The sequence below is a fragment of the Terrapene carolina genome, unplaced genomic scaffold, assembly GCF_002925995.2.
Source record: "Terrapene carolina triunguis isolate 2854851 unplaced genomic scaffold, T_m_triunguis-2.0 Scaffold85, whole genome shotgun sequence".
In the NCBI taxonomy this organism is placed as follows: Eukaryota; Metazoa; Chordata; order Testudines; family Emydidae; genus Terrapene; species Terrapene triunguis.
This window is the reverse complement of record NW_020664436.1, coordinates 37,091,163-37,108,376: the sequence shown is the minus strand read 5'-3', so window position 1 is coordinate 37,108,376 and position 17,214 is coordinate 37,091,163. Positions and strand designations below refer to the sequence as shown.

At 39.7% G+C, this 17,214-nt stretch overlaps 1 protein-coding gene across 3 annotated transcripts in view; it reads left to right on the top strand.

Annotated features, from left to right (window-relative positions):
• Positions 1–17,214, top strand: part of SCAF8 (SR-related CTD associated factor 8) — a 99,057-nt gene that overhangs the window by 26,222 nt on the left and 55,621 nt on the right. For all 3 annotated transcript variants that reach the window (XM_026649746.1, XM_026649747.2, XM_026649748.2), the window contains exons 8-13: positions 1,253–1,446; positions 5,342–5,442; positions 8,710–8,823; positions 9,755–9,911; positions 11,302–11,432; positions 16,992–17,136. In XM_026649746.1, coding sequence (XP_026505531.1) covers positions 1,253–1,446; positions 5,342–5,442; positions 8,710–8,823; positions 9,755–9,911; positions 11,302–11,432; positions 16,992–17,136 — 842 coding nt within the window. The remainder of the gene's footprint in view (positions 1–1,252; positions 1,447–5,341; positions 5,443–8,709; positions 8,824–9,754; positions 9,912–11,301; positions 11,433–16,991; positions 17,137–17,214) is intronic.

Here is a 17,214-nt window from a genome sequence, read left to right as displayed (position 1 = left end):
ATTATCTCCCATAAATGTAAACAAACTTATTTATTTCTCTTAGCGATTGGCTGCAAAAGAAGTAGGACTGAGTGGAGATGTAGGCTCTAAAGGTTTACATTGTTTGTTTTTAAGTGCAGTTATGTAATAAAAAAATCTACATTTGTATGTTGCACTTTCAAGATAAAGAGATTGCACTACGGTACTTGTATGAGGTGAATTGAAAAATACTGTTTCTTTTATCATTTTTACAGTGCAAATATTTGTAATCAAAAGTACCGTATATACTCGTTCATAACCAAATTTTTTTAGTAAAAAAGGGAAGCATCAGAGAAGGGGGTCAGCTTATCGAGAGGGAGAGGTGGGACACAGCCCCTCCCCCCCAACAGAGGGGGCAAGGAGAGGCAGCACAGCCATCAGAGCCAGAAGGGAAGAGGTGGGGCTGGAGTCTCTCTTCTTCTGGCCACGCTGCTCTCCCCCCAGCCTCTGAAGCAGCTGCCGCTCCGGGGCTGGCAGGCTGCAGCCATGCCACTCGGCCTGCCGGAGCAGCTGCAGCCAGGCCAGAGACCTCCTCCCCTGGCCCGTCCCAGGTAAGGTGGGAAGGGATGGGATGGTGAGAGTGTGGGGGTCCTGGGGTAGGGGTGGGGAAGAGCTGACCCCCAGCTACTTCTGCCCTTCCCCCTCCCCAAAAATTTCCCCACCAGTTGCTGTCCCGGCCCATCAGGGTAAGCCGCTGGCGGGCCAGGACATTTTGTTTACTTAGGTTTACCTCCGTGCCTGTGGACGCTCGAGGTAAACAAACTATCTCGGCCCACCAGCAGCTTATCCTGATGGGCCAGGAGCCGAAGTTTGCCGACCCCTGAATTATAGGGTTGGCTTATGAATGGGTCATAAAATTTTGCCATTTTTACTTATCCATCTTGGGGGGTTGTCTTATAAACGAACCAGCTTATGATCGAGTATATACGGTAATATAAAGTGAGTGCTGTAAACTTTGTATTCTGTTTTGCAATTGAAATCAATATATTTGAAAATGTAGAAAAACGTCCAAAATATTTAATAAATTTCAATTGGTATTCTATTGTTTAACAGTGCGATTAAAACTGCGATTAATCACGAGTAATTTTTTAAATCGCGATTATTTTTTTTGAGTTAATCACATGAATTAACTGGGATTAATCGGCAGCCCTAATTTTTAGTAAAACAAAAATAAAAGCGGAGTACATCTCTCCCCTGACACCTGTTCAAGGTATTAAAAATAAATGTTTTGTAGGTCACCAAGAAAACGGAGGTCTAGGTCACGGTCTGGTTCCCGAAAACGTAAACACAGAAAACGTTCACGCTCAAGATCAAGAGAAAGGAAGCGAAAGTCATCTCGGTCATACTCCAGTGAAAGAAGAGCTAGGGAAAGGGAAAAAGAACGCCAAAAAAAGGGATTGCCTCCTATCCGGTCTAAAACACTAAGTGGTAGGTAACACTGATTTTATGTTTTAATATCTTAGTATTCAAGAGAGAGGGGGAAAAGTAGTCCTTTACATTTCTCTGGTAAGGAAACAACATTTATATTAAGTACCATTATGACTAATTTTAGTCTAGTAACTGAAATATCAAAAGTTAGATTGTTGTTAAATAATTTTATAATTAACCTATAAATATAAATCAATGATTTCATCGTGAAGAAAGTGGGATTTTGTTCCTTCAAAGATTTTACTCTTGTAAAAATTATGAGCAGTGGTACCTGCCCCATAGACAAAACTACAGTGTATTTTCTGTTTAATGTTGAATTTTGCATTCCTTCTAAAATATACATAGATTGACTTGAAAATTGATTTATCAGTTCAGGGGACAGGGTAGAATTTGTGATGCAGATTTGAGGTCATTTGCTCAATGGGTTCCTGACAACTGTTCCCCCTTCCACCCTATTCTCAAAGTATCTATTTCTAAAATATCAGCATTCTTAACATACTTTTTTGTTGTATATAGGGATTAAATTGGGGTGTGTTGGGCTGGATCCAGAAGATCCAGCCCGACATTGGGGTGTCCCTGTTAAATTTGTGTGTACAGCACCAAGAGCAGTATCCAAATCCCAGTTAGTTCAAAGTTGTTCATCTTTAGTTCTGGTTCTTTCGAGTGCTATTCGAGACAGCTGTGATCCCTTCAGGAAACACTAGCATCCTGAAGATGGAGGAAGAAAGGGAGGAGGGGAGAAAGAACCTCCCCCACAAAATATCCTTTAGCCTAGAAGAATGTATACTGAGCTGGGTGCCAGAAGCCATGAATTCAAGTGTCTTTGTCCACTGATAGTCTGGATCACTTTACAACCATTGTTATTAGGGTTGTGCATATTCTGCTGCTGCATAATTTACAACAGATTTCTAGTAATAGGAGGTGTATGCTCCAGTCTCAGCTTTCTTTTTCATAAATGGTCTCTAGATTCTAATGTTTGCAGAGATGATCTTGAAAATATTGATTTAGTGTAAACCAATGCAGCATCACCAATCTCAGCCTTCAGACAGCTTGAAACATACCCCTAAAAGGTGTAAACTGCTTTTATTCATTTCAGTCAGGGCCCCCTGGACTTATGTTTTCCCAGGATGCTTTGGAATTCAGCATTTTGCTGCATGCAGACGCCTTACAGTTTGTTTTTGTCTTCCTGACCTACGAGTGGGTGTCTCTTGTTTTATGGCTTTCTCCACAAAGAGGCATTAATTATATTTATAGTGTACATTTCCTGCACTGTTGAGCTAGGCAGCAGGGAGCTAGAGCTGGTGTTCAGCTTTCAGTAAGCAAAGCTTCAGCAGGAGCCAGAAGTGTAGGCTGGTGAGCTGAGTAGCCTGGAGTTCAGTGCAGCAATTGGGGCCTGGGGAGGTGAGTTGCCGACAAAATAACTGGAACTGGGCAGGTTATTGGAAAGACGTGGGAGGCCTGGAACTTTCTCAGGTGGGGAAAAAGCGCAAGGAACCTGAGCTATTACGGGTATTCGGGAATGGTGGGAGGATTGGAGCTCTGCCAGTGGTAGGAGTAAGTGTGGATGGGGGCCGGGGATCTCTTCTTTGCTTACTGGGGAGATAAGATGGACAGGAACCAAAGGACACCAGGAGCTATGGAAAACTTGGCTGAGAAGGCACAGGCCAAGTCTCTTCTTCTCTGGTATGTGTAGAAATATCTTTTGGTAAACATCAGGAGGAAAGATGCTCTTGTGATTAAGAACTGAGGGATTGTCTACATCAATAACTTCCGTTGACCTGGCTACGTTGCTCAGGGGTGTGAAAAATTCACATTCCTGAGAGACATAATTAAGTCAATCTAAGCCCCAGTCTAGATAGCACTAGGTTGATGAAAGAAATCAACCTAGCTAGAGCCTCTCAGGGCACGTCTTCACTACCCGCCGGATCGACAGGTAGTGATCGATCTATCGGGGATCGATTTATCACGTCTAGTGTAGACGCTCTGCCGTCGACTCTGGAACTCCACCGCAGCGAGAGGCGGAAGCGGAGTCGATGGGGGAGCGGCAGCGGTCGACTCGCCGCCGTCCTCACGGCCAGGTAAGTCGACCTAAAATACGCAACTTCAGCTACGCTATTCACGTAGCTGAAGTTGCGTATCTTTGGTCGACACCCCCCCCCCGCCCCCCCATAGTGTAGACCTAGCCTCTGAGAGGTAGATTTACTACAGTGATGGAAAAACCCCTTTTGTCGCTGTAGTAAGTATATACACTACAGCAGCTGAAACTGTGCCAATGTAGTGTTTCTAGTGTAGACATACCCTCAGGAGACACAGGGTTTTTTTGGGGTGTAGGAGGGGGTAGAGAGAATGCACCCATTTTACTACTTCATTGTGCTAAGATATTAAACAATACTTCCTATACAAAGAATAGAAAATGCTGCTAAATTCTATTGCCGGATTGAAGTACCACAGCACAGTAAGCACTAAATGTTTTTAAATTAACACTATTGTAATTCATCAGGGATCAAAGTAAAGTAAAATTTCAATCCCTAATCTCACTCTGTTTAAGGATGAGAAATTATTGTTTAAAAAAAAAAAAAAAACCCCCCCCCCCCCCCCAACCCCCCCCCCCCTTCCTGACTGCTCCCCCGGGACCCCTGCCCCCATTCAACCCCCCGTTCCCCACCCTCTGACCACCCCGCCCCCGACCACCACCCCAAACTCCCCTGCCCTCTATCCAACCCCCCGGCCCCCTTACCACGCTGCCTGGAGCACCGGTGGCTGGTGGCGCTACAGCCATGCCGCCCAGAGCACCAGGACAGGCAGCCGTGCCACCTGCTGGAGCCAGCCACGCCACCGTGCAGCACAAAGCCGGCTCAGCAGCTGTGCTGCCGCCCAGAGCATTGCGCCGGTGGCGCAGTGAGCTGAGCCTGCGGGGAGGGGGAAACAATAGGGGAGGGGCCGGGGGGCTAGCCTCCCCAGCTGGGAGCTCAGGGACTGGGCAAGACGGTTCCGCAGGCCGGATGTGGCCCGCGGGCCGTAGTTTGCCCACCTCTGTCTTAGAAGTTTGAAGTTTAATTGTTTGTTGGCAAATAATTTTTGATAGTCTTCAGTTTAATACCTGTAACTCGATATGCCATTAATGCTCAGTGAGGGCAAGCAGCCTTGCCTACTTAGCAGAAAATATATATTTTTTAAAGCGATGAAGGTATTTATCAAAGCATTATCCAACTATAACATTCACAAGAAGGTTAATATCAAAATGGATATCAGACATGAGTTAGCTTTCAGGTAAATGACTTTTTATATGAAAAATCTTTCTTTGCAGTTTTACATTCAGAAGAGGAAGGAAACTGACCCAATGATCACTTTTTTAAATACCAGTTCCAATAATGCTCCTTAACTTTCATTTTTTTGTGTATTCATCTGTTCTATAAATTGTTCTGTAAGTCTTCAGATTTACATGTGAGATTGCATGCTCAGTAGAAATGTTGCTTGTTAAAAATACTTGTTTCTTTAATGGCTACATTAGCTGATGATCTACAGTATGCTTTCATTTCCCTGCTTCTTATGAAGTGCTTGTTTTGAGTTAGAAAAATCAAGAACCTTTTACCAAGGCTAGTTTATCTGAATGGAATGTTGTGTTTTTTATTTGTTAGAGCAATGGGCAAAGAGTCAAGACTTCTTGATTCTGTTCTCAGCTTAATCACTAATTCATTTTGTGAATTTGGGCGAATCACTTAATCTCTGTGGATAAGTTTACTTAACCTCTGTTACCTAGGTAAAATCTTTATAATTACTGCCTCAGATTGGTGGTTTAGACTTAATTGTAAAGCACTTTCGAATTATTGGATGCAGAATCCAATGTCCTGCAAAGTATTGTCATTTTTAATTTATGTAATGTCTCTCTTGACAGTCTGCAGTACTACTCTTTGGGTTGGTCAAGTAGACAAGAAGGCCACACAGCAAGATTTAACTAATTTGTTCGAAGAATTTGGACAAATAGAATCTATTAACGTAAGTGAGCACAGTGTCCTAAATTTTAAAGCTGTTTGCATATTACTAATTTAGGAAAGGTTATGCTGTATGGTACATTTGCCAAATCCACAATAATATGTACATAATATGTAGGAAAACATGACAGATGTGATGCATGTTGTATTTAAGAAAATATAAGATGTGTGAACTGAATTGTCTGCTAGAAAAAGAAGTTTTCTTGTAGTTTATTATTATATGCCAGATTTTTAAAAAACGAGTGCCTCTGGTTAGATTCCTAAGTCCTATTTAACCATCTAAATATAGAGTTAGGAACTTAACTTTAGGGATCCATTTTTACAAACCTTGGCCATAATCCTTACCTGTTCATTTCTATTGTATTAAAGTTGGCATTTGAACCACTAAGGAAAAGGCACCCTACGTAGTCAAATGCGTGTGCTTCTTCCCTCAGATTATTCATGGGAACTGTTGTTTTGACTGTTACACTGAAATATGCTATAAGAGAGGAATTTGTAAAAAAATAAAAAAAATAAATAAATAAAAATTAAATCACAAATATTAGTTACAATACACATTATAGTTCAATATTAGGAAAAATTAATGACGAACACACCTGGACTGCTACTCCAGTAACTGCTTCAAACCATAAAAATTTCAGTTGCCTGTCAGACACATGCTGTTTCTTATCGTAACAAAATAATTTATCTCATAAAAAATAAAATGTTCCATTTTGTCACACACTTTAAAATGTAGTTCTTTTTTGAGTCGTTTACAGAGATTCCACTCTTGATATGCATACTCCCCAGGCCCATGAGATTGAATTATTTGAATAGAAGTGTGCATTGGTGCTGTGCCTGCGCCCAACTCCAGGTGAATGGGCAACTGCTTGTCACCAAGAGTGGAATCTATGGATAAGCACTCAAAGAAGAAAGGATGCTTACTTACCCCACAGTAACTGTGGTTCTTCAAGATGTGTTGTTCACACAGATTCCACAGTTAATGTAAGGTATGTAACCATTTTTTTGTACTCTGAAAAGTCACTGTAAAATCAACATTTTGTTTAACACATCTACTTCCTGTGAGTATTCAGTCAGATCAGATTACTTCAGTGCTGACAGAAAGTTTGGTTTTTAGTTCTGTCAGTCTTGCAGAACCAACACCATTCCAGGAGAGCAAACTGTCTTCTTTCTGGCTTCAAGAAAAGAATTGTTAAAAAAGCTACAGTTTCAGGGCCACGTGTACTATCCCATTCTTTACAGGTAATTTCCTTATTTACACCTGAATGCAGCAGTGTGACACAGGAGTAGCTGAGGGTAGCATTTGCCCTGCAGAATCTTAAATAAATCTAAGCCAGAAGGAGCACTGTTTGTATTTCAGATCCCAGGTTTAGTTAGCAATTAAGAAAAATATCTTCTAAGCTGAGTGAATTTGAGATGGGAAATAATGACAGCAATAACCACGGAATCCCACCGTGCCATTTTTATAAAGTCACCTTTCAGAATAGAACTACACTTTAAGTAGTTCATGCAAAGCAATTTCAGCCATTTCCCCACCCCTTTCTTCCAAATTGGAGCACCAACACACTTACATCTTATAAAAATTAATCTTTTAAAACAGCAGAATTCAAGTTAGCCATTTAAAAAATATTGTGTTGCTCTGTGTAGTACTATTTAGTTATTAAACAACATCCAATAACTTTTTATATTTATAACTTATGACCAAAACTTTTGGCCACAACTATATAATATATTATCACTGAGATGCCGTGCCTCCAGCAGCGTAGTGAAAGCTATGATTAATATGGCAAAACAGATTCTTTTGCAACTCCCTGATTTTGGATGCTCAGAAGTCTAAAATGTTTTTGTTTTTGACCATAAACTTCTGTGCTTAGCCTCTATGGGGAAAAATAATTGTAAGGAAATCTTAAGGAAATTTAATTCAGTTGTTTGAATTTGAGTATATAACAGTACTTTTGCCATTTTAAAAGATAAATTAACCACACTTTTGAAACCTTGATTATAGCACAAAATGAAATTTACAAATTTCCATGTTTGTATTGTAAATAATGGTTAATGAGTAGGGCTTTTCTTTGGATTAGGGTAAAACAATAAACTATCGAAAAATCACTTTTGAACATGCTCAGTGAGCATATAAGAGTGAGTGAGAGAACTGTTCAGACTTTGTCTCCCATCTTGAGAAATGCAGGAATGCTGTTTTTCAGGCAACTGCTGCTGGGACATTTTCCAAGGTGGTTAATAGTTATTTTACCAGTGTGCTTGCACGCGCACGCGCACACACAAACCCTAGTCATTTAATTTTGATGTGAACTACAAAACCTAATTGACACCATATAAATACTTTTGGATTGCAACGGACTGTATAGCTGGTTTAACAAGCCATGTGAAGATTCCTTGGCATAGAGGAATCCCTGGCTGGCTGACCCAGAAGCTTCAGAGCCCAGATGAGTGGGTGTGTTTTGCTACTGTGATCCTCAGTTGACACAATGGTCCTTTGGAACCATTATCTCAGGGGTTCTCAAACTCTTTTTTGGCTGGGACCCCCTTTGAAAATATTTCACACTGTGACAACACCCGCAACCCTGCACCCCCTCCCCCATACCATGCCACCCATACTTCTTTGCTGCTGTTGGTGGCGGCGCTTCCTTCAGGCCTGGACGCCTGGCCAGCGACTTCTGCTCTTTCAACCCCCTTTGAGAAATGCTGCATTATCGGGTCTTCTCTCACTTGCATTTGGCAAAACTGGCTCCCAGCCATCACCAGGTTAGGAGCAATTCACTCCTTTATTCCTCACCACCAGAGCTGTGCCAAGGGAATTGCAGCCAGGACAAAGGAGTTGGGCCCATTAACATTTGCATTTTTTTACTCTTTTGCCACCTTAACATTGCATTAAAGTAGTTTTTATATTTATCCATCATTCTGCAGTTGAATAAATGTGAAGAGGGCTGTTATCAAGATTAATAAAAGGTGTTGCCTATTGTTCATATGTGTCACTTTAAATTGTAAATACAATGTCTTACATCTATTTGCATTTCTCAGAAATGCTGTGAATTCCACTTTTTTATGAGAAGTAACTTGCAACTGTGCTATAAATACTTCTTCATGACAGTTCTACTGCTCCTGGACTTCTTAAAGTACAGTACCCATTACATTAGTTTTAACAAATGTTAACTTTAGTGTTTTACAAAAAGTTAGAATTCACGGACACATTAAGACATTGTCTAAACAAGTGTTAGTTGCCATAATAGTGAGATATATTTCTTTTTCATAGATGATTCCTCCAAGAGGTTGTGCATATGTCTGCATGGTTCACAGACAAGATGCATATCGTGCTCTTCAGAAACTTAGTTCTGGATCCTACAAAATTGGATCTAAAATTATTAAGGTAAGCCATATTTTGTTCAGTAACATAGCCCAACTTAAAATACAGCAGAATTTTTATTATGATGGTTTAATTGTGTACTTTGAAAAAGAATGAATTTTCTATACTATGCGTCTGATCAAGGTGTGCAATATAGAGCATGAGAAGGAGGCAAAATAACTTCCGTTTGTAAGAGGTGGAGTGGGAAATTTTCTTATAAAATGTGTATTTGGGCAGGAAGTGAGGAAAGACCTTAAAAATAAAATGATACACCTGCTGTTTAGGGAATACTTGGAAAGTTTGAACACACAAGGACTGGTTGTCAGGAGACCTGGGTTCTGTTCCTGACTATGCAGAGTACTTAAACACAAACTTAACTTCAAGCTTGTGTGTAGTCCCATTGACTTCATTGAGGACTGTGTGTTGAAAGTTAAGCATGTGCTTAAGTGTTTGAGTTGTTTGAGGTGTCTGTCACTAGTTTACTCCGAGATCCTTGGGTAAGTCTTTTCAGCTCTGTGGTGCCGTTTCCCCATCTGTAAATTAGAAATAATATTTAACACACTTCTTATAAAAAGAACAGGAGTCCTTGTGGCACCTTAGAGATTAACAAATTTATTTGAGCATAAGCTTTCGTGGGCTACAGCCCACTTCAGCCCACGAAAGCTTATGCTCAAATAGATTTGTTAGTCTCTAAGGTGCCACAAGGACGCCTGTTCTTTTTGCGGATACAGACTAACACGGCTGCTACTCTGAAACACTTCTTATAGTTCATTGTAACCAAAGAGCCAAAAGCTCTTCCAAGTGGCTGCTGCTATTAGATGCTGAGTACATGCCCTATTGCTTGGTACAAACAGTAAATGTACAGTGAAGATCAATCCTGCACTGACAGGGAGATGAAGTGGATAACTAAAGTGTTTTAATTCAGCTACATCATCTGATTGGATTTTATTTTCAGATTGCTTGGGCTTTAAATAAAGGTGTGAAAACAGAGTACAAGCAGTTTTGGGATGTGGATCTTGGAGTTTCATATATACCTTGGGAAAAAGTAAAATTGGATGATTTGGATGGCTTTGCTGAAGGAGGCATGATCGACCAGGAGACTGTAAATACAGGTATTGATACTTATGTGTAGCTTTTATTAAGTAAAAATTATGTTTATTTTCTTTATTCCTTAAATTAATTTTCAGAAGTTGAGTATTTTTGGTGTACGTGTTCTTTTTTGCATTTGTTAGTATTAGTTTCCCGTGTACAGTTCAGATGGCACTGAGGTCTGAAATCCAGAAATTTGGATTGCCTCTATCGTGTGTTTGAGTCAACATCTGATGATAACACTGCAAGTCAACATGATAATACTATGTCAACATTCAGACCAATGGAGTTAAGCGAGACAATAAATATTAATATTTTTAAAAGTGGCTTCTGATTTTCTATGTTCAGTCACTAAGTACATGTGCAAATATTAGTGCATGCAAAATCTGTGATCTGGTTGTGACTCCTTTTGAAAAATCAAGTCTTTAGATTGTTGTATGTAAAAGTAAAATGATGGAAGAGACTGATCTGGATATTCCTTTATTGTTTAAAACTTTCTGTTGAGACTGTCAGTGTTACTGAGCTTCCTCTTTCCAACCTCCATAGATTGGTTTATAATCTGTTTTGTATCACAGGGCTTGTCTACACAGTCCCACAGTTCAGACTGTGGGAGTGTGAATTGCACACTTCTCCCCTGTGTGCACGCTGCATGAGCCAACTAAAAGGCATCTAGTTCATGTAATGTGAACTAGGTACCTTTTAGTTCACACCAGCACCATCCACACAGGGGAATTGCAATTCACACCCATAATCCAAATTGTGGGGCTGTGTAGACTTAGCCTTAGATATTGACAAGGGATGTTTGAGTATATAAATGCCAATCTTTTTAACTCTGGCAGCAAAATTTAAATTTGAATCAATATTGAAAATTAAATCCAACACCTTGCGTTTAGAATGCCAACTTCATTTTCCCTTGGGCTGGTGGAGGTGGGTTTTTTGGTTGTTAAGTACCCTATGTGATCATGTGTCAGACTAGTCACTCAGTAATATAGACATGTTGTAAATATAAATGACAGTACATAAGGGGCTGCTATATTCTTTACATGTCATGAATCATTTATAAAGTGACAGTCATCGACATTTAAAAAAAAATCAGCTTCTGATATAGTAACATTTAAATTGTATACCTAGAATTTTTGTTTTTCCTTCTCCATTCACTTAACACTTTTTTTTTTTTTTTAATGGGATTTTTGTTTTTCTCCTGCTGATGTTTGATGGTCTTTCTGCCAAGAGAGGAACTCTGTGTCTATATCTATATAATTTTGTTTTTCACCCCCCAGCTTCTTTCAGTTACAGTAAGCTCTGACCAAAATGTGATTTTTCAAGTTGATGGTGGTTTTTTTAAATGTGGAAATGGAAATAGAACATTTAACTCATTTTCTACAAAATAAATAAAAACATTTTTTTATTTAGAATGGGAAACTGTGAGGAGCTCAGAGGCTGTTAAAGAAAATATCCAAACTACTCAGAGTACAACTGTCGATAAGAATACAGCTGTTACAACACAGACAGAAGCTTATACTCAATCTGTAACTATGCTACAGGTTAGTATTGAGCATGTTTGTACCCCCAGTTTTCATATTTTGGGTGGTTTCTGTAGAGAGAGATTTAACTTGTAGTTAATATGGATACATTCAAATGCTAAAGTTAGAATAAATAGCATAGATAAATATAGAAAATATAGAACAAGGAGGATTTATATTTTATTTTATCTTTAAAATAAGCAAACTAATGTTCTTATTCAGCAAAGCTCTTAAACTTCTGCTTGACTCTAATATCATGCCTGTTTTGCTGAATCCAGGCTTAAATGTTGGTGATAGAGCAAATGTTATAAAACTGAAATGGCAATCAATTGTTTAAAAGAAGATTGAAATGTGTGAGCTACTAAAGCATCCTTTTGTAGGAGCCACCAGCACAATGACTCCTTTTTGCCTGGGACTACTTCTGCTTGGCTTTAGTTCCTTTTTACATTTGTTTCCCCTTTCTTTCATTTTTTTCCTGCACTTTTGGGCAGCCTTCATATTGATTTAGGATCTTGTTGAACATTTTTGCTAAATGGAGTTTGGTAGGGACAATCTAAGCCTTAATGTAGTTTGAATTACTCTACCTCTAAAAAGGATTTTCTCTGCCTTAATAAACAGCTGAGTAAGATTTGTTTCTTTTTTTGAAAGCTAGAGCTACTGTATTGTAACTTTTTTAGTCTTTCAGGTATGTGCAATACAAAAGATGTTGGTCAAGAATTTCTTGAAATGCTCACAGTCAAAATTATGTAGTGATTACATTATTTTTACTAAGTTTTGCTTATAATACCACAGAAAGGTAAATTTTAAACCTGTTGCTGATTTTTTTTTTTTCTTGCATTGATGCAAGGTTGCTAATTTACATTAGCTCCGGAGAACTGAGCTTTTGGCATTAATAATTTTTTTAATGTTAAAGTAGTTTGTTGGGGCCTCAGAATGAAGATTAACTTTTTTAGTCTATTTCCATGACTAATGCCCTTTTAACACAATTTGTATTTTGTCTTCCATTTTCTATCACAAGAATTATGCTTAGTTTCTTATTTCAACCATCTCGCGCTATATTGTATTCTTTTGTACTTCTAATACATTTCTGCCTTCCTTACTATTGTTTTACATTTCTCATTGAATCAAGAAAGCAGACATACTTGAGCAACACTCTTCCTGTTTTGAGGTAATTATATTTTCAGCTAGTAAATTCAGGCCTGAGAGCCAAGTTTTTCTTTGAATAGTGTCCCTATGGGTGCTCATTCTAGGTGCACTTGCGCCCCATGTGCCTCAGATCAGAGATTTTTAGGTAGCCATGTCTTTTCAGCCTGGACATGCACCCCCTGCAGCCTCATGCGGTGCACTGAGGCTATATAGCCTTAGTTCGTTCTCAACCGCCTCAGCCTGCAATGGAGCCTCAGCAGCATCCAAATAGAGCTTACCTAACCTGTATATTTCTCTTGTCCTTCTTAGTTAGTTTTAGTTCTTAGAGTTTCCTTTGTGTGAGTTAGCTGTAGTAATTTTATAGATTTCAAACAAATAATCGTTTAAAAAAAAAAAAAAAAAAAAAACCAAAACCTTGACTTTATACTTTTAGGATAAGGACTGTTATCTACCTTTATCTATTTTTCTTTTTTTCTCCCCCTCAAAAAACTTAAACCCAGGGAGGTTATGCCCAGTTCTCCCAGGTCTCTCTGGATGCTGGTTTTCAGAGGGAAGTTGAAAATACAATTGGGGACCTTCCTTTTGATGGATCAAAGTTGTTTGTGGAGGAAAATGCTGAATCTCTGCATGCCTTAAAAGATGCTAGAGCCACTTTGCACTGTCTGGGAATTTATGCCCCTGCACAAAAAAGAAAGTTTAGTATGTCCCAGACAGCACAGAGATCTCGTCCCACCTAGTTTCCCACCTCCCAGAGATATTACAAACCCCAGCATAAGAGACAACAGTTTCAGTAGAAGAGACTAGCTACTTCTCGGGCATTAACCTCACAACCCACAACTTCAAAACATTAGTTTTGATGGGCGGGTCAAGGTGCTGAGTTACCATCTCCACTCTTACTGCTGCAACAATCTGCATGTCTCCCTCACTTCAGCGATTGCCTTTCTCAGTTCCATCAGAATTGGGAACATACCACTATGGATAAGTGGGTGTTGGAGATCATGTCTCCATCCACTTTACCTCCCTTCCCCTGCCCCCCATCCCACCTTCAGGAATCCCTCTCATGAGCATGTTTTGCGACAGGAAGTCGACTGTCTTCTGAATCTGGGTGCTATAGAACCAGTTCCCATGCAACACAGGGATGGGATTTTATTCCAGGCATCTCCTGATTCCAAAAAAAAGAACAGCAGTTGGAGACCTATTCTAGATCTAAGTTTACTCAATAGATTCATAAAGATTCAGAGGTTCAAAATGGTTACTCTTGCAGCAATAATTTCATTATTGGACCAAGGGGATTGGTTCTAGGTCCTCTACTTTCAAGACATTTACTTCCCTATAGCGATCCACTCCTCCCACAGAAGGTTCTTATGCTTCACTCTGTGTCAAGAGACTTTCAATACACAGTGCTTCTATTTAGTCTCTTCTCTGCACCCAGAGTGTTCTCAAAAGTTCTTTTTGGGTCGTAGCAGGTCATCTTCACAGATAAGGAATTTTTCCCATACCTCAACAATTGTGAGACTACACATGTGCTGCCTCCTGGGGTAGCTCAGAACTGTTTATTTGCCAAGCAAACACAGTTAAAGAAAACTATTCTCCACGCCTCCAGTAGTTTTTTAAAAAAACAGCAAACCCTGAGATGCTGCTCTCCTTTGGTGGAGTCCAGACCTTCTGTATGCATTTATCCCAACTCCTTTGATATCCAAGGTGCTATGCAGGATAAGGAAAACCAAAGCAAAGTTATTCTTGTAGTTCTGAGGTGGCCGAGACAAACATGGTTTCCTTACCTCACTCAGCTGGCTCTTTGTCAACTGATTGCTCTCCAGACCATCTGTTCTCTCAGGATGCCAGTCAAATCCATCACCCCAGACTCAGGGTTCTTTGGCTCAAGGCATGGCTGATAGATGGCTTGCAGGGTTAGAAACAACCTATTCTGAGGACGTAAAGAGAGTACTGTTACATAGCAGGAAACAATGTACTTGGGGCAAACATGCCAAAACGTGGATGAGATTCAAAGACTGGTGTGACCTAAAACATCTTTCACCTAAATCCTCTCCATTATCATTTGTACTAGATTACATTTTAGAGCTAAAAATGACAGGGTTATCTTTAAGCTCCATAAAAGTGCATTTAGCAGTTATTACGGCTTTCCATCATATGGTACAGGGTTTTTCCATCTTTGCTCATCCTACAAGAAGGAGGTTTCTCAAAGGACTGGACTACCTCTTCCCACAAATCAGATGCCCTACGCTGGCATGGAACCTCAACTTTGTACTCAGATGTCATACGAGGCCTCCCTTTGAACCTATGGACATCTGCTCCTTTCAATACCGGTCTATGAACACTGAATTTCTAGTAGACATTGCTCGAACAGTGAGTGAGATAGGGGTGCGCGGATGGCATACTTCACAGTCTTCTTTAAGACTAAGGCCACACTGCGACTGCATTCCAAGTTCCTGCCAAACGTATCTTCGGACTTCCACATAAATCAGCCTATACATCTTTCAGTTTTCTTCCCTAAACCACACCAGGATAAAGGATATGTGACACTACATACACACGAGGTCTGGAGAGCATTAGCCTTTTACTGAGACAGGACTATTTCCTTTAGGAAATCTCCCAGATTATTTCTCTCCATTGCAGACAGAACTAAGGGATCTCCAATTTCCAAGCAGAGATTCTCTAGATGGATATCTGGCTGCATTACCTACTGCTATCAGTCTCATGATGTTCAGCCTCCCTGTAGAGTACTAACTCACTCCCATGAGATCCCTCTCCACTTCAGTAGGCTTTAAGAATGTTCCCGTCGTGGAAATATGTAGAGCCGTGATTTGGGAGCCTATTCATACATTTCTGAACACTATGCAGTCACTCATACTTCAGCTTCTGATGCTATATTTGGGTCTACTGTTTTATCTTCAATCTTAGATTTTCTCCTAAACCCCACTCCTCCGTAGAGGTTACTACTCGATAATCACTACAGTGGAGCCCCTATAGGCACACTACTCGCAGAAGAAGAGGTTACTCAACCTGTGCAGTAACTGTGTGGTTCTTCAACATGTGTTCCCCTTTGGGTGCTCAACTATCCAGCCTCCTCCCCTCTGCTTCAGAGTTCTTTACGGCATTCTCTGTGGTAGAGAAGGAACTGAGGGCGGTTTGCCCATGCAGCTCTATATAGCCTTAGTGCAGGGCACAAGGCTGTGGGGGACTCATGAGTGGGCCAAATGGACACAGCTACCTAAAATCTCTGATCTGAGGCATATTGGGCGCAGCGCGCCTAGAGTGGAGCACCCATGGGGGGGACATCTTGAAGAACCACAGTACCTGCACAGGATGAGTAACCTCTTTATTAGCCCACTAAATCATTTTCTTTTTTGAAGCACTGCCAAGTTACCATTATTCTACTGAAATATTTAAATACTTTAATTTTTAAATGAAAGGTGATGGAGTTATAAAACAAAAACCAAAATAGGCTCTCAATTGCTGAAAGACACCGCATTAGAAAAAAATAATGAAACTCCTTTTAAATCCTTCCTTCTCCGCACAGCCTATCACCTATTCTTTCTTTTCTCCCTTCCCTCTCTGTCCTTTCCCCGCTGTCTTCCTTTCCTACAAGTTATCAAAGCTCTAGTTCCCGAATTAAGTACAATATATAAATATGTATTTTGATACTGTTTCTTTAAAACAGAATAAGAAAGGATACATAGCATTCTCCCAGTGTGCATTTAAATGTCTTCGATATTCTTGCTGACCTGTAGTGAGGCCTGGGGCCTTAGTACTAATTTTAGGGCCAAATTCTGCATTTAGCTATGTTTGCAGGGTTCTACCAATGTAATTGGGACAGAATTTAGACATACAGAAACTTTTGCAGATAGTGTTAGATGAAACCAGTTAGCTTGACTTTCAGTTACTGAGGTGAATTTGCAGGGATAGCAGTTAGAAAAACAATTTTATTTCTAAATTGGAATAATTTGATATGAAAATCAAAACACAATGAACTTTAGTGCTATTATGCTATTTTTAGTCACCTTTCAGAGGAAAACTGCCTTCATCCCAGCTTTATCTGGCAACTTCTATAATACAATATAATTTTTGATATAAAATTAGGATACTAGAGAAATTAGGTATAATATAAAATTTAAATTTAAGATTTTAGTTAAAACACAAATAATGCCTTACTGTGAATACATTATTTTCCATATTAAATTTATAAAACCCTCCATTTTTTATTTACCTGCAACTGCTGCACAATTTCCAGTGTACTACCACAAAGTGCCATGTAATTCATCATGCTTTCCACAGCATAAGTAGAACCTTGATTATAATTACTGCTTTCAGTTAACAATAATTGCAATCAAATCATTTTATTCCTTTTTCAAAGTCATTGAATAATGTAAAAGTTGAAGTTTTTGTTTTGTTTTTCCTTCCCACCAAAAAAAGATTCCGGTAGCTCCAGCTGTGCCTGCTGTTAGTTTAGTTCCACCATCATTTCCTGTCACAATGTCTGTCCCACCTCCTGGGTATAGTTCAATTCCACCACCTCCCTTCTTGCGGGCAAGTTTCAACCCTTCACAACCACCTCCTGGTAAGTTACCATTTTAATTGATTGTATAATAAGTATATCCATGCTAACTGAGTATCTTAAACATATGTTATGTGCTAG